The sequence below is a fragment of the Lathamus discolor genome, chromosome 2 (assembly GCF_037157495.1).
Source record: "Lathamus discolor isolate bLatDis1 chromosome 2, bLatDis1.hap1, whole genome shotgun sequence".
In the NCBI taxonomy this organism is placed as follows: Eukaryota; Metazoa; Chordata; class Aves; order Psittaciformes; family Psittacidae; genus Lathamus; species Lathamus discolor.
This window is the reverse complement of record NC_088885.1, coordinates 13387353-13411402: the sequence shown is the minus strand read 5'-3', so window position 1 is coordinate 13411402 and position 24050 is coordinate 13387353. Positions and strand designations below refer to the sequence as shown.

Genomic DNA, 24050 nt, shown 5'->3' with positions numbered 1-24050 from the left:
GCTTCACAAAGGTCTTAAAGGTGGAGGTAGGATGGGATTCAGCCTGAGCCTTACCTGCCAGGTGAGATTTCATACCTCAGACAGCCAAGCAGACAGGTGCCTTGTGAACTGGCATTCATCTGGGATTATTTTAGGGACTAATGGCATTGCACAGTGTGGCCTGGTTGCACATGGTTAAAATAGGAAGCTGAGTTTTCACAAATTTTGTTTGTACAAATCTCTATTTCCTCTGACAAATCTGTTTTCATTGTAAAACGAAAAGGTGCCCAAGCTGAAAGAGCTTCAGCTTTGAGACAGAAATCAGTACTTTCACTGGAAAACGTCCGTAAAATCTCTAAATGCATGCTTCTCTGCAGCAGAGCCAGCTCCTTGACAGGGCTCCTTTGGGCTGTTGTGGCCCAAAGGCTGCTGCTCCTGCTCCACGCAGGTGGCCCCTTGTGCCCACATTCGGGGGGAGGAGGCTTTGTAGACACCTGGGGTGGCCCAGGGGTTGCTGCTTGTCCTCTGTACCATTGAGCACAGCCCCTTGTCAGGGCTCCCCTTTGGGTTTGGTTCTTGCTGCTGCTCTTGCACCTCCAGGGCACCACTCCTGCCTGGCTCTTTCTGGCTCCATTGTCCAGTGCAAGCTTGGAGCTGGAGTGAGCTCTGCTCTTCCCTTGGCTCCATTTCCCCAGAGGTTCTGGCTTGTGCAGAGCAGCCTGTGCTTGGAATGGCTCCATCCTTGTTGCCGATGAGCACCTGCTACTTTCCAGCAATCCTTGTGTGCAACACCAGCTCTGGGCAGGTGTGAGAGCACTTTCCATGTGAATGTGAAGAGAGGCAGAGGAATGAGAAGAGTGGCCAAGGAATAAGAACAGGGCAAAGGATTGTGAAGAGGGGCAAAGGATTGTGAAGGGGGCAGAGGAATGTGAAGAGGGGCAGAGGAACGTGAATAGTGGGAGAGGAATGTGAAGAGTGACAGAAGAATTTGAGCAGTCAGTTGCAGCATGAGAGCTGCAGAAACTTCTCTTTTGCAGTAAATTCACCTTGACTGTTGTCTCCTTATACAGGTTGTTCAGTACTACACCAGGATCTTCATGTTGCTCTATAGAGAACATTCAGTCAATTAAATGCATCAGAACCAAGTCTCATTGTTGGTTGGTTGTTGGTTTGTTTTTTTATTTTTGCCATGAAAACTCATGCATGTTTCAGTTTTGAGGCATTACTGCACTTCACATCCAGCTGTTACAGACATGTAGAAATTCCCTATTCTTTGAAATCCACTTGGCTGTCATTTAGCTGCTGGGATAAAAGATCTCTGTGTGTGTATATATGTTTCTAATAGCTCTCTAATCATTAGCTCTTCCAGAGCTCCAGGTTTCTTTTTTGGAGCTGGTGGCATTATGGACCCTGATTGGCATGTATCAGACACAGTCACAGTCTGAGAGGCAATATGAGACTTTGTAGGCACTAGGAAATACCAGGTACTTATTTTATTTGCTATTTAAGCCATGGAAAGGCAAATAAACTTCAATTTTTTTACATACTTGTACAGTGTAAGTTGTGTTCCTGATAAACTTTGCTATAGCTGATACCACTTTGCAAGCAGTTAAACCCAAGTACACCAGAAGCCTTTTTCATGTGTGTGATCAAAATTGTAGATCATAGCAAATTAGTCTGATAAGACACTTTGTGCAGGTTTTACCTTTTAGCCAAAGCTCATTTATCCGTACTTGCTATAACAAAGAATATCAGAAAACTGGCAAACTGAGGTAAGCTTGTTCCAGAAGTATTTTTCTGTAATAATGGAAAGTGTGATTTAAAACCAAACCAAAATCAAACAAAAATCAACCTACTTAATTTTTAATAATTAAAAATCCTGCATTTTTAGTCATTTTCTTTTAGCACACTCGAGGAGAACATGTGGGCTTCCGCAGCCTGCAGGCTTTGAACTGTGTACCTATGATTTGGATACATCTTAAGTGAGCCAAACTGAGTGACCCGTGTGCATCACAGAGGAGTGTTTGGTTTAGCTTCCTTCTCTGTTTGGAACTCCTATGGCTATCTGCTCAGCATGCGTCTGTGCCTGAGAGCACTTTTCGTCCCAGTTCTCCTCCAAGAAGATGAAGATACCTTCTTATGATGTTGGCAGAATCAAATCCTTCCATGGTGGTTCCCCCCAACTTGGCCTAACGCTGGCAGGAATGTTGCTGCCTTCTGTGAAATACATTGTACTATAAATTGCAGACAGAGAGATACGTTTTAATGTGTAACAAGCCATAAAGTTTAGTCTTCCATTACTTATGGAACTAATACGAAATTCTTATGATAACTCCATTCTTTTCCTGTAGCTTTTTATAGCTTTAAAACCTCAGTTGACTTCTGAAAATGCCAGCTAAGAAATCTGTGGTCTCTTTGGCCTCCTGATGAGCACATAGTAGCTGAACAACAGCAGTGTCCAGCAGTGTTCTTTGGATGTTCTGCCACAGCATCACGGTGTGCAGGAAGTGCTTTCCCATTCATAGGGACCCTGTTAACATCAGAGAATGACCCCTCTGGCAATTGTCATACAATAAAACGCACTCCATAACTCAGCCTTGTGCTCGCTATATTCATCCACAGGAGCCAGATGTTTATATTTGTATGTGAAAGGGCTTACTGAAAAATCTTGGCTTCCCTTCTGGAAGACCAAGTGTTGCAATGCTTCTCTGGTTCCAGAGTCTTGTGGGTAGATGTTCTGTACAGGGTGATAGTCCAATGCGAAATGCAGAGTAACAGCGCAGTGGCTGGTGTGAGAGGAGTGCATACAGTGCATTTAGCTGTGCCAGACCTGGATCAGAAGGTAAGACTGAGCCTACAGCAACTGAGAATTGAACAGGGGAAAAGCTAATGGTGCACCTTAATGTCTAAACTTTATCCCATTACTGTGAGACACGTTGGCTCTTCCAGCCACGTGGATGTAGTCAGTCATGTGCGTAAACAGTCAGTCATGTCTATTTCTTTCCAGACTTGCTCTTGCCAAATTTTGGCTGTGATTTCAACTTAAATAAGTGACCGGGTTGGGCGGCACCTTTATTATATACCTCCCAAAGTATAAAGGTGGTGACCACACTGGGAACATAAGACCGATCAGTTTCATGATCAATGATTCTATTGTATTACAAGTCATTATAATAAAGTACAATGAGACAAAAGCCTTAGCCCAAGCCCCACACTTGAAAAACACTACCACAGCAAATACTGGCTGTATGTAATATACAGAGTTCTGAACCTGTGAGATCAAAAGGAACAGCTTTGAGAGCCAATAAATCAGCATTGTGACGAGTGACTATTAATGCCCTCAGATCTGTTGTTATCTCAGCCCTTCATGCCCCACGTTGGGCACCAAAAAAGGACTGTCGTGGTTTAAATCGATCCACACAGCTCGTCTACTCACCCCCCCACCCCGACCCTCCCCGCTCCCGCAGGGATGGGGAGGAGAATCGAGAGAATTTAACTCCCATGGGTTGAGATAAGAACAGCCCAGTAACTAAGGTATAACACAAATCACTGCTGCTAACACCAATGATAATATTGATAAGAGAAAATAACAAGAGAATACGATACCACCGCCGAACGAGTTCGACCCCCCGAAAGAGAGAGTGCGCCCTTCCGGGTAACTCCCAGTTACCTCTCCAGGCATGCCGTGCTGTGGCATGGAATACCTCTTTGGCTAGTTTGGGTCAGGGGTCCTGTCTCTGCTTCCTCCCGGCCTCCCCTCGTCCCCAGCCGAGCATGAGGCTCACAAAGTCCTTGGCCAGAATAAACATTACTTAACAACAATTAAAAACAATCAGTGTTATCAGCTCTCTGCCCAGGCTGGAAGTCAAAACACAGAGCTTGCACCAGTTACTAAGAAGGAGCAAAACGGCTCCTGGTAAACCCAGGACAGAAACAAACCTCTCCTTGCATATTTTGGTGGGAGCTTCAGCTTGTTAGTTAAGCTGAATAGTAGGGAAGGTTCTAGTGTTGCTGGCGTGTAGACTAATCTTTGATCTAAATACATTGGCCAGACTGAAATAGTTTTGGTTGAAGCTTCATTGTCAAAGAAATGCTGAAACACACCCTGCTTTGAGATCTGCCCAGCAGCAGAGACATGCCAAGGCTCTGCTCATGTTCAAAGCGATCCTGGCTGGATCTAACAAGCCATCTCACTGGTACAGTCTGTTTTGGGAGAATATTCAGAAGTGTAATTTGGTTTCTGTGTGCTGGGGTCTGGTTGGTTTTGTTTTTTCTCCATCTCTTTCTCTTCTGTGCAGAATGGAAAAATACCCAAGTTTAAGTTACTGTGAAAATCAGTTTGCTTCCACCCTCCTCTTGATTAATATTGCACTTGGTGATATTTACACATGCAAGTGGGTGGCTGTGTTACACTGGCTCTGAGGCCATGATCCTGCATGTAAACCAAAGATCATTTCTGGAACAGCTTACACTTGGGAGGGATTGTGAAAGCCTCTGGGAGGTGAATAATGTAACACAAACCTGAGAAGAAGGAAAGAAGCAGAAGTGGTGTTGGTGGCATCTCAGACCTGTAATGGTGAACTGTAGTTCTGCAGGAATGGGGGAATTACAGTTTCCAACCTAAAAGTGTGTGCTAAATGTAAGCAGCCTCCAGAACACTCTTAAGTGTCAAAACAGTGGGAAACATATCATCATGCCATTGTTTCCTTTGCTCTTAGCTAAGCAGAGGCGAGGAGGAGGATCCGTGTTTAATAACATTCCCATAAAGTTCTTTCTATGAGAAACACTTTAGAAACTTCCCTGGTAAACTGCAAGCCTGTAGCAGGTAATCTGTTAGGATTATAGTTTCAGGCATTTTTGTATGCCTTCTCATGGAAATCATGGTTTCAGAAATCTCAGTTCCTAAGTCCTTTGGCTTTAATTGCAGGCTTATTTTTCCTTGATACCTGACATTTTAAAAGAAGTTTGGTCATTTCTTGAAAACCTGACAAGACAGCACTCATTTCAAAGCGCATTCAGAGGGCAGCCACTCATCTCAGCATTTAGAAATGGAGGGAGGTAAGCCAAGGGAACAGCAAGGGCCTTGCCAGAGCTGGGAACAAACTGGTGTTTGCTAATAAAGGGAGGTGGCGAGGCTGCCTTTGCTGCGTCAGGTCTGTTAGGAAGGTGGCTGCAACTGCATCAGGGTAGGCAGAACTATATCCACCTGCTGAGGTGGATAGCATGGCCTGGGTGCCTGTCGGTCCATGATTTCAAGCAGCATTTGGATATGTGACTTCAAACAGCTTTTGGAGGTTAATTACAGATTCTTTAGGAACCACTTATGCTGGAAATGGTGGGGAGAGGGGGGAAATACATATCCTCTTATTGAGCTTGGTCTAGCGATCACACATTTTCTCCTTGCCCTTTTCTATTTGAATTTGACTGTATTTATGGCAGGAGAGCAATCTGAGGAGGGAGACTGCACCATCTGATGGGAAGCAGCCATCATCCATGGGCAGGATGTGGTGGACAAAGGGAGAAATCAGGAAGTGGCAAGAACCCAGGGGAAAGGTCAGGGGGTCTGCAATGCTCTGGGAGCTGAAACAAGGAGCACGAAACAAAACTGCATGCAGCAGGGGTAGGAACAAAGCACTGCCATGCTCCTGCTGCCAGAAGCAAGGTGGACCAAACAGCCAGTGAGGCCCTTGAAGCTGACAGTGCCAAGCTGCAAACCAGATACACTCTCTCCCTTTGTTTCTCCTTCCTAGGAACATCAGTACTGATCTTCAGGTACTTCTTTATAGAATGAGTAACAGTTGAGAGAGCACCTGCAGTAGCATTGCAGCTATGTTTTCTCCGCTCCTCTACTTTCCTCTTTACAGAGCTCACTCTCACTCCTCCCTGCAAAGGTGTGGGCAATAAATGATTACAGCCTGTGAGGCACTGATGCTGCCTCCTGTGCTTGTACTGTGAGCATGGATTAAAAAGAGATTGGAGGCATGTTGGGAGGAGCTTCATTCACAGAAGAGGTGAAGTTGTCATGTATTCTCTTTCTGTTGAAGCTCTGGAGGAGGATCTGGAATTCAAGGTAGTGCAGAATTATTCTTCTTCCTGTGCTTCTTCTGAGTGGAGAAGGCTGCAAGTTGTCCATTTTCCACCTTCTTGTGTTTGATTGATGCTATTTGTAGCATTGTTTAAATCTGCAATGCAACACACGTATTTTTCACTGACTTCCAAAGAACTCTGTAAGTGGTGGATATTCACATGCATAGATAAGGTGCCTGGAGTGTGGGTACTCATGAGCAAGCCCACACAGCCCCACACAGAGGGCAGTGGTGCATAGAGACCACTGCAGAGCTGTTCTTCTGATACTGGTTCCCTCAGTTGCATCCACCAAAGTTGAGGGCATCTTGCATCCTGCTGTAAGAATGGCTGTGGCTGTCACTAGGGCAATGTGCAAGTCTAAATGAGACAGTGTAGATGGTCCATTAAGTGCTTCTGTTTGCTGCAGTACCAGCAGGTAGAAGAAGCTTAGAGAAACATCCTTGCTAGAAGGTTTGTCTTGTAATTTAGAATGTCCTAGTCACGTGAGTGCTCTCATGGCTGCGGAGCGCAGAAGAAAATGTGGGAACGTTTTTTGTTTACATTATATTTCATTTTGATGTTAAGATCTTGACCCGTGTGGAAAAGGGGAGTTAAACAGCAAGTATTTAAACCTTTCATAATACAACCAGATGGTCCCTATTGCACTCAGAAATGTTTGTCACAGTTGGTCATTATTATTTTGTAAGCAAAGTGAGACGAAATCACAAGGATAGTTGTTTCTGCCAGTTGCCTTCATTACTGGTTTCTTTGACCATCTGCACAAGTTTGCAAAAAGCATGTGAGAAGCGTGGATTTCGGAATTCCTTCGGGTTCATCCAGTTTTGCTAGGTTTCCTATGGCAAAATCCTATGCAAGGCTCCAAGATCAAGCCCTCAGTGTGAAGCAACTTTGCCATCACAGATGCAAATGGCCTACAGTGTAAGGATCCTTTTATAAGGAAAATGAGTCATCTGTTGTGTGCTGTGTTCCTCTCCAGTTAATGAAGAAGGACAATGTTTGGTGTGCAGTGCTGTTGCCAGGCAAACAGGAGCAACAAAAATCCATTAGGAGTTATTTCAGGAAATGCTGGGTGGCGTATGCTTCTTGGTTATTACTTGGAAGTGAAGATTGCAGTTTCCTGCCTTCCAGAAGTATTTTGAAACATAGCTCTTGTTTCTAATGTGTTTTGTGATCTTCAGAGTACATCCAAGACACACATACTGTGCTTTTTCTGTCTGTGTCATTGATTTATTACTTAATTGTAGTAACTAATTAGAATCTTGAGAGAGACAAGTCATCCAGTATTTTTATCAGAAAAGGCTGCTACGTATTCTTGTCGCTTTGTAACCCTACTGATTTGTTTTATAGGGTATGTTTATCCTGCCTGTGCTGTTGATGTTTACAGCATGAGCATTTCAAATCATATGGAGTTCTGGCATTTCCTACATGGTACTGGGATTCAACACTAGACAACTCTAGATAACTGACTCTAGAGGGGCTTGAATAACCTCTTTGCTATGAAAACAGGCTGAGAGAGCTGGGCTGGTTCAGCCTGGAGAAGGCTCCGTAAGGGGAGACCTTATAACAGTCTTCCAATACATAAAGGGGCTACAAGAAACCTGGAGAGGGGCTTTGGACAAGGGCCTGCAGGGACAGGACAAGGGGGAATGGCTTAAACCTGACAGAGGGGAGAGTGAGATGAGCTCTTAGGCAGAAGTTCCCCCATGTGAGGGTGCTGAGGCGCTGGCACAGGGTGCCCAGAGAAGCTGTGGCTGCCTCATCCCTGGCAGTATTCAAGGCCAGGTTGGACAGGGCTTGGAGCAACCTGGTCTGGTGGAAGGTGTCCCTGCCCATGGCAGGGGTTGGACCTGGATGAGCTCTAAGTGCTCATTAGAAAATTAATGCACTTAAGTGCACATCAGTAATGCGCACACTGGCTTGCAGTTTATGTTGTGCTGGATAAAAACTCTCAGAAGCAGAATTTTCTTTGTTATGAGGCATTATTTGTTTGGTCTGAGAGTTTTCTGATCTCTTTATTGGACTCATAATCCCCCAAGAATAGGTGTTCTTATGAGCAACCTTAGCTTCTCTGTGGGTCAGGAAGCCACCAGGAAAGCCTGCCTTCAGTACTGTTGTGCTTCAGATCCTTGTGTGGGATTGATCTTGTATAGGAATTTTGTTAATGACTGCAACACAGAAAAAAGAGAAGCTCTGGTAATTGCTGCTGGGACAAAGTACAGGGGAGGATCTGAATATCTCATAATGAGATCAATGTGACCTAGAGGATTAGGTTAACAACAAAGGCTGAAATTAGGGAGTGTGGAGTGACAGATCATACAGATGAGGACTTAATAACAAAAACTACTACAATCTAAGAGCCTGTTAATTGTATGGGGGGGTATCAAAGCTCACAACTGATGTGAGACCAGGCAAGAATAAAGCATCTTAACGTTTGCGTGTGGTACCTATGGGAAAATGAATCAACACTGAACTGGCTTAATAAAGATGGGGAGGGGTATGATCATACCTGTTTTCTAAGACAAAACCAGATAATCATGATGTGTTTAGCCCACAAAATGATGGTGGAAGGGGGAAATTAAGTCCTCCTGTGCCCAAGTCACAGAAGGATTAAACACCAGGAAAACATAAATACTTCAGCTTAGAGGGATTGCTGGCACAAGAACAAATTGATATAAACTGATACAAATTAAATGTTAGGTCATGACTGATCCTGCAATCAGGTTCTGGCAAAGTCTCAAAAGCTAGGTAAGCGTAAAACCAAGCTACTTGAAGATGGAGCTTGATAAGTTTATAAAGCATCTAATGGCTGTAGAGTGTTTGAGAGCAAAAACCTCTAGCCTTTGCAGAAATGCTCTCACTTTGGTTTGCCTGTGTAAGCTAGACAGACACAGTTGGCTTAGTACTGTCTTTTATTCTCCTGAGTTTTAGAGGAAATGATTACCAGAAGATTCTATGTTAGGGCAAGCAGGAATACTGTTCAAAATATGTGGCATTGAAAAGGAAAAGAAAAGAGTTTATTCAGAGCACTGGTCTGAGAAAGAGTGGCTGAGGGACCTGGGGACTTTAGTCTGGAGAAGATAAGGCTCTGGGGGACCTTATCACTCTCTACAATTGTCTGACAGGAGAATGGAGCCAGGAGGGGGGTGGTCTCTGCTCTCAGGGAACAAGTGATGGGACAAGAGGAAATGGCCTCAAGCTGCACCAGGGGAGGTTTAGATGGCGATGAGGAACAATTCCTTCCCCAAAGGGTGCTCATGCGTTGGAACAGGCTGCCCAGGGCAGCAGTGGACACCAGGTGTAGACCTCAAGGTCTACAAGGCCCTCAGTGCCATGGGTTAGTGGTGGACTTGGCAGTGCTGGTGAAACGTTTGGTCTTGATGAGCTTAAAGGCCTTTTCCATGATCCTATGATTTTATGATTCAGTGTAAATTTATCTACGTATCTGTGTTCACCTTATCTGATGTCCTTTTCTGAATGTTGACAAATGTGCTAGCAGTGTGTAATACATGGTTAAGCTCATCTGCACTTTCTGATTGATTGATTGATTTATTTATTTATTTATTTATTTATTTGTTAAGAAAGGCAAAAAAAGTCTTCTTGAAATAATGTATTTAATGGTGGGTAAAAAATACCTGGCTTTCTTTTTTCACTCTCATGGCAAAATATAGATGATGTGCTAATGTCTGTCAGTGTTGATGAGTCAATACTATGAAGCGCTGTTTTTCTTTGCATTGTAGTAGAAGTTTGACAAAGGATCTTTGAAAGCTAAATTGGCTGAGGGGGTAACTGGTGAAATAAATACCTTCTGTTAGGAAGAAGTAGCAAGCTGGAGGAAATGATTGAACAGGGCAGACACTAAAATATGAAGCAGTGAACTTGCGTCTGAGTGATCCATGTTAATCAAAGTACTCATCATGTCTTTGAAGATATAGTTGTAGCAAGAGGCTACAATACATAGTTCCATAGTTATGATACAACATAATACTATTGAAATGGAGAAATTGTTGTCTATGCGGTCAGTGCGTGAGTGTTTTGGTCTAACATGATGATTACGCGATGGAGTCTCCTGCTTGTCATAACTGTCTTTCTGAAGGAACAGGAGTTACAAGCTACCTGCATTTGCTATATGCTTTACCAAGGTAAGAATGGAAAGTAACTTCACATGTGTGTGGTTTAGTATACAAAAAAAGATAATTAGAAAATGGTGGATGGGAACTGAAGAAGGTCCCACCCACTGAAGAGAGGGAAGTGGATACCTGCAGTTTGCATGCTGACAGTCTCATCTAATCAGAGATGGAAAACAGCTGAGACTTCAGCATGCTAAGGGTAGAATTTAGCTGGAGAATAAGCATAATGAAGACACAGTGGTACAGGAAATCTTTGGAAGTACCAGAACTCATCTTTGGTGTGGATTGTGACTTGAGTCCTCAGAGATCCGGCTTCTTTTTCCAGCTTCATTAGTTCATAGAATCATAGAAGAGTTAGGGTTGGAAAAGACCTTTAAGATCATCCAGTTGCAACCCTCTGCCATACCTGCTTTCTCCCCAGAGTTTATTACTTTTTGAGTAAACTTGAGTAAACACAGGGTTGAGAAGGTTTTGGGCCATCTGGAGAAAAAGCCTTCTCATTTACATGTGTCATGTACATAGGTCTGTTAGTTCTGCGTCTCGCCAAAGTTTCCATTAAGATGGCTGTGTGTATCTATATATACATATATATATGCAGATTTACCACAGTGAAAACTGTATCAAGTAAAACCTTCCAAGATTTTTGTACAGTCAAAACACAGACATGCTCTTTGCCTCTGAATCCTTCTCCTTTTGATTGAAGGGTCAAACAAACCTGAGATCTCACCTCTTTGGTCCCAGGCAATTCCCAGACAGCAGTTGACTCCCTGGTACCAGGATTATTGCTAGGCATGCAGGTTCAGCATCCCCAGTGCTCTCTGTCCTGCTCACTGCTTTGCTGTTCTGCCTGCACCTTTGCTTTGTATGGCTGTGTAGCAGATGGATGGGTGTTACTCTGTATGTGACACCATCTGATGTTTGGAAAGCGCTGACAACTGACAACAAACTTGTGCAAAGCCTGGAGCTGGAAAAAGCTTATTTCCGAGGGGGTTAAAGACACCTGTTTTGTTGGATGCTGCCAGTCTTGAGAGCTGAGCTGCCCAAACACAGATGCTGGGTGCAGTGCTCTTGTTGCAGCATCCAGCTGGAGGGTGGCACAAAGGGGAAACCTTGTGTGTACCTGAAGCCCCTGGTGACCAGGGAATGCCATCTGCCACCAGAGTGGAGGATATACTTAATAGTGCAGTTAAAACTCCCTTAGCAGGCTCTTTCCTCTTTGATCCAATAGTTCACTTGATACCCCAATTTGAACATCAGTACATACTATGAATTTGCCAGCCTCTGCTGTGATACAGAGAAGTACATAAGACCAAAAAAGGGACCAGCCCTGTAGGTGATCTCTGCTTATCCTGTTCAAGCCATCATTACCGAGTTAAAGACAAAGCCTGGCTGTTTGACCTTTGCGTATTGGCTGGAGCAGTATTTTCTGGCATGGTTCTTGATTTTGCTGGGTCCAGCTGTTTAGATCCCTGCCCCATGAAGAGTGCTGCTGCCTCTCCACCATGCCATCGCCTCATGTAGAGCCAGATTTGACTCTCAAACTATGCACTGCTCAGGACCTGCTAACTGTGCAGTCACTCTGGTGTCTCTGCACACGATATCCCGGGAGAGCTTATTTGGCTGGGGTTTGTGCTGCAGGTACTTGGGATGGACTCAAGTAAAGGAAGGGTGTCCTGTAGGACCAGGGGGGCCTCAAGGCTCCCGTTCTGGCTAGTTTCCTAGATTGATAGAGAGGCACCAGTGTTTTAAGGGCACCATCTACTGGCTAATGGGGGCAAAATGAGGCAGTGATCTGTTAGATACGTCTCTGTTCGCTAAAGCGAGTGCTGGAGCCACCGTAATCACCAGGTAAAGATTGAAGAGCAAGGGAGGAAAGCTGGAGTGACACTGGATATGGGTCTTACATAAAGCCAAACTTAAACCTACAACCTTAAGACTTGTCAGAAGAATTGAATTTCATCAAAAGTCTTTTCTGGCTTTAAAAGTTAGTTTGTTTAGTTAAATTATTTTGATAGGAATCTGTGAGCCTTGGTTCTGGTCATATTTTGCATCATTTGGAATTTCTTAGCTTGGTTGGTCTTGTCTCTAGAAAACAACATTTTTAAAGAAAACAAACAATTGGTAAGGTTTCTGTATGCACTTAGAATCACAGAATGGTTTGGGTTGGAAGGGACCTTAAAGCTCATCCAGTTCCAACCCCCAGCCACTGTCAGGGACACCTTCCACTAGACCCATGCTTTGTCCAACCTGGCCTCCTCCCTACGTGCCCATCAATGCTGTTCCTCATCATTATTCTAGCTACAAAAGAGAAAGTCATGGATGGTAATTCCTCTTTCTGATAACACTCTTTTTACAGCTGTAGTTTAATATTATGAGAACCTCAGAGAGCTGTTTATGCTCTTGACTGACTGCATGCTGCTGGGTCACAGATCTGTTGAGCTATGCCAGTATGAATCTGAGGCAGAAAATAGCAGGTTTTGTATGGGGTTGGTTTTATCCCTAGTGATATCTGTATGCAGTTCCAAATGTCAGAAGATTCCTTTGCACAGATCCTTGAATTTCATTTAATTTGCTATTAAATGATTCTCTAGGCTTCCAAAATTGCTAGTGCATTTCTCTATTTAGGTGGAATAATCTTACTTTTTTTCTTGCTGTACTCACTAATGCAAATGGGAAAAATTACATTTTATTTAGGACTTGGGAAAAAGTCCAACGTAAAGAGAAGGCTGCGTGGAGACCTCATAGCAGCCTTCCAGGATCTGAAGGGGGCCTATAGGGATGCTGGGGAGGGACTCTTCGTCAGGGACTGTAGTGACATGACAAGGGGTGATGGGTTAAAACTTAAACAGGGGAAGTTTAGATTGGAGATAAGGAGGAAATTCTTTCCTGTTAGGGTGGTGAGACACTGGAATCGGTTGCCCAGGGAGGTTGTGAGTGCTCCATCTCTGGCAGTGTTCAAGGCCAGGTTGGATGAAGCCTTGTGTGGGATGGTTTAGTGTGAGGTGTCCCTGGCCATGGCAGGGGGGTTGGAACTAGATGATCTTGAGGTCCTTTCCAACCCTAACTATTCTATGATTCTATGATTCTAAAATAGGATTTGTAAGGATATGACTACAATCATATATTGCTATGTACCATTAAGGGCTAATGCTTGAATGTTGGACAATTACATGATTCAGTTTTTATGTGGGGCAGGGTAAGGTTTGCAGGTGCCCTGCTGACTCTGAAAGCCAAACTGAGCCCACAGACAGACAAACTTGCAAAGTAATATATTTGGTGGCATTAAAGTATTATATATGTGTGTATACACCTGTAAGCGTATATCCAACTGCTGTTACTCTTTATATGTATGGGAATTGGTATTATCATTAATCTTAATGTAACATTTAAATGTAATGCTTTTTATTTCTCTGTATTTTCTCCTTTCAGTTGCGAATGAGACAGGTGACAAAAATGCACGACCACTCTCCCGATTTGCCCGTAAGTAGCTTTTCTTATTTAAACTGTAGCTACTGTAGAAAACACATTTAATAAGTCTTCTAATCTTATATTCTGGCTGCCCTGTTATTGCAGTTCATTGTACTTAGTTGGAAAAGTCAATTACAGAAGTTGTCTTGTTGAACAGAGGTGGTGCAAATGCAAAGTATGGAAGGTTTTGTGGCCTTACTGTTGTTTCAAGAACAAGAAGTTATAAGTGTCACAAAGGCAAATGAACTCGACTGTAGTGGCTGTAAAGAGGTTTGGGTCAAGCCTTTGAAGTAGCATATGAAAAATGGAATGAAACCTTACTGATGGCTCCTCCATGACTTTTTGCTTTACACAGCAAGGTTAGGAACTAAAGGTATGGCTTGGGATTTGAAATAAGTGGCCCAGGTTTGAAGAAAATGAAGGGATGCAGCTGGTAATGTAGTACCAACTGGCCATGACTTTTGACCACATGAATTATTGAAGATGCATGTAACTAAGTATGTAGGACTGAGGGAGAAGATAGGAAATCCTGTTCTTAATGCATGCACAGTTTCATGATGATCTGTGACCACTTAGCAGGGAAAAATCCCTTTCTCCATGATGGCAGTTGCCATCATCATGGGTGCTGCAGATCAAAACACCAGTTTCCATCTATGGTGCAGTATTTCACACAGTCACAGGATGGCACTCAGAGCATGCCATACCTCACATAGGTAGCCGAGGTGCGTGATGTAGAAGGAACTTCTGTGGCTGTGAAATCTGTTGCATGTAGTGAATTACAATGGGATGGAGCAGAGTGGAGACGAATGAGAGAAAATTGCACTGTCATTCCTTATTTAGGGTTTATTTTCCTTCATATTGTAGACAGTAAAGCTTAAAAACGGGCTGTTTCTGCCTGGTTCAACTCTCAAAATTCATATGGCGAAGGAAATCACAGAGGATAAAAATGTAATTGTAACTGCAAGCACTTTCAAGTTTGTTATCACCAGCTTTTTGTCCATTGGCTCCTGAGTACTAGGTACACAGAAGATTCAGCCCAAGTACTGTTTATTCCTGGACATTTGGGTTACAAGGCCTTCATGCTGCAATACTGCCTGACAAGTAGGTCAAGCATAATGTTATGACGTTTGAAACTGAACTGGCTTTCCAATTCTGATTCTGACATCCGTAAGAGCTTGATTTTTGATGAATGTGTATAGGGTGCAGCTCTGAGACCCAGCAACAACCAGGGTCTGTTCCTGCTTGATAATTTTGACTCTCAGCCATTCAGCCAAGCCTTATATGCAGAGTTAGGGGTGCCTGGCATTGCATGGAAGAGAATAGACCAACACATGGCTATCAGCTGAATGAAAGCACAGGAAACCCCCTTGTAAGGCCTTGTTGTATGACCCAGTGCTGCATGGGATTAAGTGTGGAGGTGAGATCAAGGCTATTTGAGAGTAACAGAAGTGCAATGCAGAGAGGAACACTTAGATAAGCCTGGTTGGGAAATAGTCACAGAGGCATAACATAGGGATGAAGGGAGATAATTCAAAGTGTAAACCATACCTTCACTGTTAGGAGTTAAATTTAGTGATCTAGGAGTCAGGTTAAGGGTTTAATGATCCAGCTAGTTTCTCATAGGGTGTCATTAATGATGACTGTGCAGTTATGAGCAGTATAAGGTGACAATTCTGTGGCAACGGGAAGGAAAATTAGAACTGTGTTATGGAAAGGAGAGAAATATCTGAGGCATGTGCTGTGCTAACATGATGCCCAAATCTGTGCTGAGAGTACTATAACCTACTCTACCACACCATGTTTCATTGATCAAACAGCAGAGTGCAGATCGAGCATTCAGAAACATCCTGACTGAATGTCAGGAAAAGCTGCAGCATTTGAGGACAAGGATTCAAGCAGTAGCTGAAGTCGTAGAGGATTATTGTTGTTACCCTTGTGTCTGAGTCATAAACCAGAGACTGGGTATCTTCCTGGATTGTGCCTTTTGCGTTCACTTGAATGATTAATTCAGAGGCAGTTGTTAACTTGATCTTCACAACAGAGAGCAGGATTTCCATTGCTCTGCAATGGCTGCGCTTTACTATTACACTCAATAGTAGAACCTTCAGAGATTTCAGTGGGATCCCAGCTGGGGTGTCACTGAACACTTAACAAACCATACCCATTTTGGCTGACCTTATTTACCTGTGCAGGCAACCAGACATCACCTACTGAAACCCACATGAGCCTTGTCCATCCCGACTGTTGTGTGCAGCTTTCTGGAGCATGTAGTTGTTTCTCCTTTAGTTCATGCACAACGAGGGAAAGGCTGCTGGTGTTAAGTGAGGCAGTGGGAATGGTAGCTGCATAGTTTTATTGGGGGCTTGCAGCTAAAGAATATATTCAGGCTGTATGATGAAGGAATTTGAACATGTACTTACTGATTCTTTAAGCAGAGTTCTGCTTTCTAAATTGTAACACCTAGACCTATTCGGCTTTTGCCTCTAGCTCAGCTTTAATCATCTTTGACAGTAAAATCAGGGAGAGTCATTTTTGCAAATGTTTACACCTATTCACAAGGATTTGAAACTAAAATTGTTATTGATTCCAATGTTAGGGTGACCCAATCTTCTGTGCTCCTAAATGGCAAATTCCAGTCCATTTAGGAGACTTTGAATTTAAGAGGGTACTCCTGCCTTCAGCAGCACTTAATGTGCCTGGTATCTCACTATGTCATCTTGCTTACGAGTACCACGGTGCCATCAGTGTTTGTGGAGGTGTAAATTCATCAGGTTTTCAGCTTTTCAGGCAGCTGGAAGCTCCTGGCTTGTGTCAGCTCAGGCAAACCTGGTAAGTAAAACAATTTGCCTAATTTGCCTCAGCTGAGCATAGGTGAGGGCAGGCTGAACACTGATTAGGTGGGCATGGCACATACCATGGCTGCTGTTGATCTTTGTAAAAGCCAAGTAGATCTGTGCCTGCAGCTTATATGGATGGATACCCAGTCGAGAGGAAAAGGTATGGGTGTAGGTGCAGAGAACATAGTAAAACAACTGTATGTGCTGAAACAAGAGTTTGCTTTTCTTGCATTTTTTCTTAAGAAAAAAGAAAGGAAAAAAGGTTCCATGTGAGTGATTATATGGTTTTCTCAGTGGCAATTAGTTAACTTGCCACTATTGGTTTTCAGTGGAAGTGCAAACAACGACCTACTTGTATCTAGTAAGTGCAGAGAAAGGCTAATGTGTCTTTTTCCTGCACCATGGAGTTGTCCTGTGCATGACAAGCTGGAGGGCTTGTAGAATAAAAGAAAGGGTACAGCTAAGGAAACAGGGAGGAGGTGGTGGTTAAGGAAGCTCAGCAGATTCCTTGCAGTGATTTCAGGGGAAAATCTCACCATTTGAAATAGCTTCAGAGAGCCTCTTTTCAACACAATATGATCTTAATAGCCCTCAGCAGCTTGTTCCTATAAGTATTGATATCCTGCTCTCCTGCTTCAGTGTACAGCGTACATGGCTGGTTGACAACTGATTTTGCTTTCTTGATGGGTAAACTTCTGTTTCCAACTGTGCTGAGCACTCTTCAAAAGAAATGGTCCCCTCAACATATTGTAGCGAACTACAATCTTCTTGGCTCTATCACAAGTGGCCGGTATGGTCAGATAACTTAAAACTCTTACACCTTTTATATTTCCCCTTATAGAATTAGAAAACAAATGCTTACCTTCTCAAGTAAAAGTAAGAAACTTGGGAAATTTGGGTTGTGGTTTAAAGAACAAAGCTGACCATGATCTGGCAGTGTGTGGTTGCAGTCCAGCTATGTGCTGGACTGCATCAAAAGGAGCATGACCAGCAGGTCGAAGGAGGGTATTCTCTGCCCTCCCTACTCTGGTCTGGTGAGACACCCCTGCAGTCCTGTGTCCAGCTCTGGGGCAACAGCACAGGAGGGATGTGGAGCTGTTGGAGCGAGTCCAGAGGTGGCCATGGAGATGCTGTGAGGGCTGGAGCAGCTCTGCTCTGGAGCCAGGCTGAGAGAGCTGGGCTGGTTCAGCCTGGGGAAGAGAAGGCTCCTTGAGGGGAGACCTTAGAGCAGCTCCAGTGCCTAAAGGGGCTGCAAAAAACCTGGAGGGGGAACGTTTTACAAGGACATGTAGTGACAGCATGTGTAGTTGCCCAGAGAAACTTCGGCTGCCCCATCCCTGTCTGTGTTTAAGACCTGCTCTAGTGGAAGGTGTCCCTGCCTGTGGCAGGGGATTAGAACTAGATGATGTTTGAGGTCCCTTCCAACCCAAACCAGTCTGTGAGTCTGTTGCCATAACATCTCAAGCCCTTGAATGATAAATATGTATTGATGTTGCTGGTTTTCTGGAGAAACCTATGAGTATGGAGCTGTGAAATTGCCTGAAAATTATTTTGGAATGGAGGAGACAGGTGACCATCTTCCAGGTCTTCTGTCTTTGCACTAATTAGGCAATGTGAAACAAGACATTTAGGACAACCAGAAAATAAAGCTGCCTTCACCTGTCTGGACCATCAGCATCAACAGGATCAGAAGCATCTGCTTCTCACAGAGTAGTTCGTCATGACATATTCTCACGAGACATTGCATAACAGTTCTTCTGTTTGGCTTCCTCTTATGTACTTAGTGTGTGCTGCAACAAAAGTCAACCTTATTAATCCATGTGTGTAGTCTACTGCTTGCTTCTTAGTTGCCTCTGTTTGATAATTAAATCTGAATGCTGGGAAAATATTTGAAAATCTTATCTGTGCAGTGTCTTATAAAAAATCAATTGCTGGCTACAGAAATATCCCATTTACCAGATTTATCCCTCCCCCTTTTTGTATATTGATAAAAAGCTCATGGAGAACTTCGTACTTTGGAATCCAGTAAGGTTAATGCTTGCTGGACCTCTGTTGTGGGAAGTCTATTAGTTGAAATGATCAGTATTTCAGTACTGAGCTGCTCATCTCAGGATCTGTTGACTCACCCATGTGTATTCTATAATATAATGCTCTAAAGTGAGAATGTGCCACAGGTGTTCAGTGTGGTAGTGTCACTGGGGTTTTCAGAACTGCCTCATTTATTCAGAAGCTATTGGAAAGTGTTGAAAATATGAAACAAATACATCAGTTTTAAGAAGTAAGTCACATATTTTCTTCCCCAAAGGTGGGGAGGAGATGTGACTGAAGGATGCTAATTGTACTCTGTCAGTGGAATTAGACTTACAGGTGAGGATGGGTTCTTGGAATGATGTGCAAGAGGCACTTGCTGACCCTTGTAAATAAATGTAAAAAAGATAACCCATAGAAAGATATTTTTCATGTGAATGTCTACTGAGAACAGTTGATGTTTCAACAGAAATAGCTTTATGATTTAACCACTATTAACTGTAGTCTAAGAAAATCAATGATTAATAAATATTGTGTAGATTTGGTACTTTAGTTTTTGATCAGCTCTTCATCTTACAGTGCAGCTGTATCAATACATGCTAAGCTATAATATAAATGTAATGTGGAGAGGATGGTTTTTTATTGAGATGTGAAAACTCCATGTTCCGTAATCAAATCTTTTTATGGGAAGCAATACAGTCTTGGGTTTGGAGTGACCTGAATGTTGGTGCTGCCTTCCACTTTCAGCTTTATTTCAGGCTTTTGGGCTTAATCCCAAACTGTAGTGATGCAAAAGCAAAAAGATAAGACCGTCTCTGTTTTCCAGACTGCTGAGAGACTGATGATAGGCTTATGAATTTATTTTCCTTCTCACTCTGGTTTTGTAGGTTCTAAATCACAAAACTGCTTGTGGAACACCATTATCGATGGGCTGACTGGCAACCTCAAGGAAAGGCCAAAGCCAACCATCATCAATGACCCTAGACCTCCTGAAGAAATCCTAGCGGATGAACTACCACCAGTGGACAGTCCTGAGGCATTGGTGAAAACATCTTTCAGGTCTGACTGACATGAGTTTACTTTGTTTATCCTTGAGAGGTTATTGTTTTAAGACTAAGTCTGCGGTGTGGGTTTGGTGGGAGGTATAGATACTAAAGGATTCTGCCATGCTTCATATCTTTGTACTGAACGAGAGTGAAAGAAAGACGTCTGTAAGTAATACTGGCTGGACTCATCTTTGATTAGCCTCCTTAAATGGTTATGAGCTGGCCAGATACGAAGTCTGGAGCTAGCCAGAACTGTCAAGAAAGACAGCTTGTTATATGAAGATGTCTTTGAAGGTTGGTATTGTTTCATTTGAAAGTGTTTTAGTGATGAAGACTTGCACTTTAGATCTGATGATGTGCTTTATTGATGCAAGGGAAAGCTAAAACTTCTGTTGATGTAATGTCTTGAGAACGATCTAGCATTAATTTATTCTGTCAAGGAGAAGGGTTCTGGCCAGGGGCTTGCAAGCAAGTGATTGCTGGTGTTGTAAAGTGTGTGATGTATCTCTTGCTGGTTTTTTTTCTTGTTTATTAATCATGTGGATGTACAGTTGTCAAGTGTTTCTTGGAGGCATGTTTTCTGAAAACAGTTTTCTCAGAAGGAGGTGGAAAAGAGAAGCTGTGTGCATGCAGTGGATCCTTGACCATAATGTGGAAGCTGGTGTCATAGCAAAAGCAGAGTGGCAGAATAGGTTTCTTTTCCAAGTGGTTTTGAGCTTTGTTGTTCTGTTTGAAAAACCATGCTCTGTTTTCTTTTATACTAAATGCACATGTGTGCAAGTGTAAAATAGGGTTTGCTTTGGATAAATCTCTCCGATTACAGTGATTTTTACTTGTGCCTCAGTCTGTCATTCTTATTTCAGTCTTCATATAATCATTAATTTGAAGGTACTTATTTGTTATTATATTAGGTAGTAATTTAAGATACTTTGTTTATACTGCTTGCCACTGAAAAACACGTTAACCAGAAAGTGAGTTTATGTCAGTCTGTGTAAATAAATCTTGTAATTCCATAGTACATTTTCATTTTTCAATGTTTCCATTGAAATGATTCAGCACGAGTGTTTCAAAACCTGGATCCTCCTTTTACGGTGACCTGACCTGTGGTATTTGATGGCTTTTGAACACTCTGTGTCTCTGCTATTTCAAATCTACCATTTCAACAGGTCTAACTCTTCTTCAGCTTTCATTTCTCATAACATTACATTGCTATAGTCAAGATAATTTCAACCATTTTATATGACAAAATAATGTCACAGTGTTCCAAATGTCATGATTTGATTATGTGAGTAGGGGTGACTCTTGGAAAAAGTGATCTTGTATGTGGCATGAGGACTGATGAGTTGGAAAAATGTAACAAAATAGTTTTGTTAATGCAGTTTAAAAGGCTTTACAAACATGACCGAACCTTTGTATTTCATCAGTATATGCATTACTGTATGATGTGGCATTTTGTGGGGGCTTTTATAAGCTGGGAATCCAAACAAATTGTCATTACAGAGTAAATTGAAACTGCCTAGTTTTATAAAGAAGGGAAGTCCCATGTGTGTTTCAGCTATGCAGAGGAGTGGAAGATAAGAGAGTACATTGCAATTACTGTCTGAAGACATCAGAAAATGAAAACACTGCAGTGTTTTTATTCAGTTTGGGGTCTTGTTGATGTCATGGTGCTGACTGGGGCTTAGGAGGCTGTAGCATCTTTTGTACCATGGGTTGCATGATTGATTCATCAGGGTCTTTTGTGGGTCATGACCTTCAGCTGCTTCTTTTACAGAGTGGGACTGGTGTGTCTGAGTGCCAGAGGTTCCCTGGTTGTACTTTCCTTGTTTACCAGATACCAATGGAAGATCTCGCTACTCTGCTGCCTTTTGGGAAATGAAACAAGCTTTACAAGTTGCCCAGTCAAGAATGTCTCCATTGGGAATCTGGTGGCTGAATCTCAGAGGGCTTGAGGGCCAGTGTTTAACTTGTTTGAACTGATTTTACAGGGAGAATAGCCAGGCCTTGTTTTCGAATATGATTGCTGTGAACTGTAAAATGCAGCATGTCCCTTACTGCTTGTGATTCACTGCTGTTAGAGCAGTGTGTGGCAATATGATCCCTTTCATGCATAGTTAAAAAGATGTCTCTCCAGTGTCAAATGAGTCACACTTCCTTCTAATTGCGTATCCTTTTATGTGAATACACATAAGCAGCATGAAATCCCAGTTGCCACCTCTTGTATTAGCTCTTGTTTTCTAGTGTGCAGTACTTGCTGTTCTGTAGCTTGGAAAATTAGGAGGAGATCAATGTTCAATTTTGTTCATCATTGAGATATGAGCTTGAAACACATTTAGACATAAAAGGAGGAATGTGGTTATTTCAGTCATTTCAGACATACTTTCCCTGCAATAGTAATCCATCTTTAAGTTGTGAAGCAACAGCCAAATGACACCAACCCCTTCTCTGCACCCCAAATAAGTGTAGTGCATGACCTTTCCATAATTAAAAAATGTTCTGATACACTTATTATATTTTTCTCATACAATTTTTATATTGTATATATGCAATGTATATAATAGGCGTGCCAGTGCTGGGGTAATGGTTGGACTTGATGATCTTGAAGGTCTTTTCCAACCTCGCTGATTTTATGATTTCTTCTAGACTCATTTGGTTTTGATATACGGGAGAGATGGAGTGTTATTCTGAAGACCTGGGACACTGCATTGTGGTCTATGACTGTGGTGGTGCTTATGCGATGTAGTGGCTGCAATGGGTCTTGTGTCAGGTGGGATTCCATGGTACAAGGTGACTGAGATGTTCAGGGCAGAATGGAGATGCTCATCTGAGACCTTCCATCCTGGGCCAGGGCCAGGGAACCAGAAAGGCAGTTCCTTCAAGGTCACAGTGTTTTTAAGCTCAAGATTTGCATGGAGGCTTATTCTGAAACCTTTTGAAATATTTCCAGCTTTTAGCTTGAGGCTGGTAACACCCCTGCTTACCTTAATAACTGCTTTTCCTATGCTGGCTGCAAAGTTTCTTTATTTTTCCAAGGACAGTTTGCTTTCCTTTCCTTTTCTGCTTTGGGAGCTTTAAATCATGCTGGCAGCTAATCTTCCTGTGTTTCTGGGTTGCTTGTGTGTGATGTAAACTCTTGCTCGTGCCAGTGACTGGCCACTTGGGCTACAACATAGAGGTGAAACTACAGTGCTCCAAACGCAAAAACTTCAGTCGCAGCAGCATGCGCTGGGGGTCAGCCCATGAGTCTCAACCATGTGTGGGTCAAGGTGGCATCAATGGGAATAAGGAGTATGAGCCGCCTTTTCTCCTGCTTTACTTGAGTCATTGCAAGAGCCCCAAGGGCCCGTCTCCAGTTGCATGGCAGATATGCGGGACCTGCAGGACTCCTTTACTTCCTCTCTGTTGATGCTCTCTGGGCAGCACCAAAGCTCAGCTGTAGCTACATAAGCTAATATGTGATGTCTGAAAGTCAGAGAGGGAGGTAAGCAGTCTCTGAAAACCACCCTTCTCAACATCTTTCTCAATCCAGACTTATTATAAGACACTTTACTTGCATTAAACTTAAATTCATCCATGTTTTATTCAAGTCTGTTGCTTATTCCTCTTATTTATTGATACTCAGTGAGATGAGTAAATAGTGAAATGTGTTCTGTTCATTAAGGAAATGGGCTCCCACATAATTTGTCTCTCTTCTCTCTTTTAATTTTGCCTCCCTTCTAGGTGCATGCTATGCTTTGTGAGAGCTATGTGCTCATTTCTTGGTGGATGGAAATTTATGAGTCAGAGGGGGGATGATCAGAGGAGAAAGATTTATGCCAGTTACAGTTCAAAGGCTGGATTCTCTCTCTCTGCATATACCCGCATGGGTCCAGGGGGAAGGTGTTTTTTCAGGCAGTTGAAATAGAAGTGGACTTCTCTCTTGCTTTTCTTTTTTTTTGGATAGCACAGTGTTCTTGTTCTTCACAGGATAGATGTATTATTAATGACAGGCAAACCCAGCGATTCTGTCTCTGTAAAATACCAGCCACATCAAAAGACCTAAGTTGAGAAATTCACATGGACTGTGGGTGTCCTTAACAGAGCAGTGCCTCTGAAAGGCAGGGAACAAACCCACTTCCCAAATGGGGATGAGCTTGAGCTGAAGATTTATGCATAAGCAAACTCCAGGTAGTAAAGAAGTCCTGCTTTGAGGACTGACCAGTGCCTGTCCTTGTCCATGCTTCTCTGCCTGATGTATGTCATCTGAATCTTGTGCCATAATGACTTTTGAGCATTTTTTTTGCAGTTGTGCAAGGCTTCCAGTACTGGCTTTATAAGCATACAGATCAGCCCAGTTCTTGGCACAGACTGCGTTAGCCCCCACCACATGCTGTGGGTGGATATGGCTTTTAATCCAGACATGGTATACCTGTACAACCATGTGAGTCTCAGATGTCTGTGCAGCACTCGTGGGTGGACAAGGCTGTTCCGGGGGCTGT

The 24050-nt window shown here is 42.9% G+C and overlaps 1 protein-coding gene across 6 annotated transcripts in view; it reads left to right on the top strand.

Moving 5' to 3' along the window:
- Positions 1–24050, top strand: part of PDE1C (phosphodiesterase 1C) — a 290962-nt gene that overhangs the window by 44792 nt on the left and 222120 nt on the right. For 3 of the 6 annotated variants that reach the window (XM_065665788.1, XM_065665793.1, XM_065665796.1), the window contains exons 2-3: positions 13623–13673; positions 19414–19585. In XM_065665788.1, the coding sequence (XP_065521860.1) occupies positions 13623–13673; positions 19414–19585 (223 nt within the window). Of the gene's footprint in view, positions 1–5967; positions 6050–13609; positions 13674–19413; positions 19586–24050 lie in introns of those variants that run through there. The other 3 variants (XM_065665789.1, XM_065665797.1, XM_065665790.1) reach the window with 3 other exon arrangements.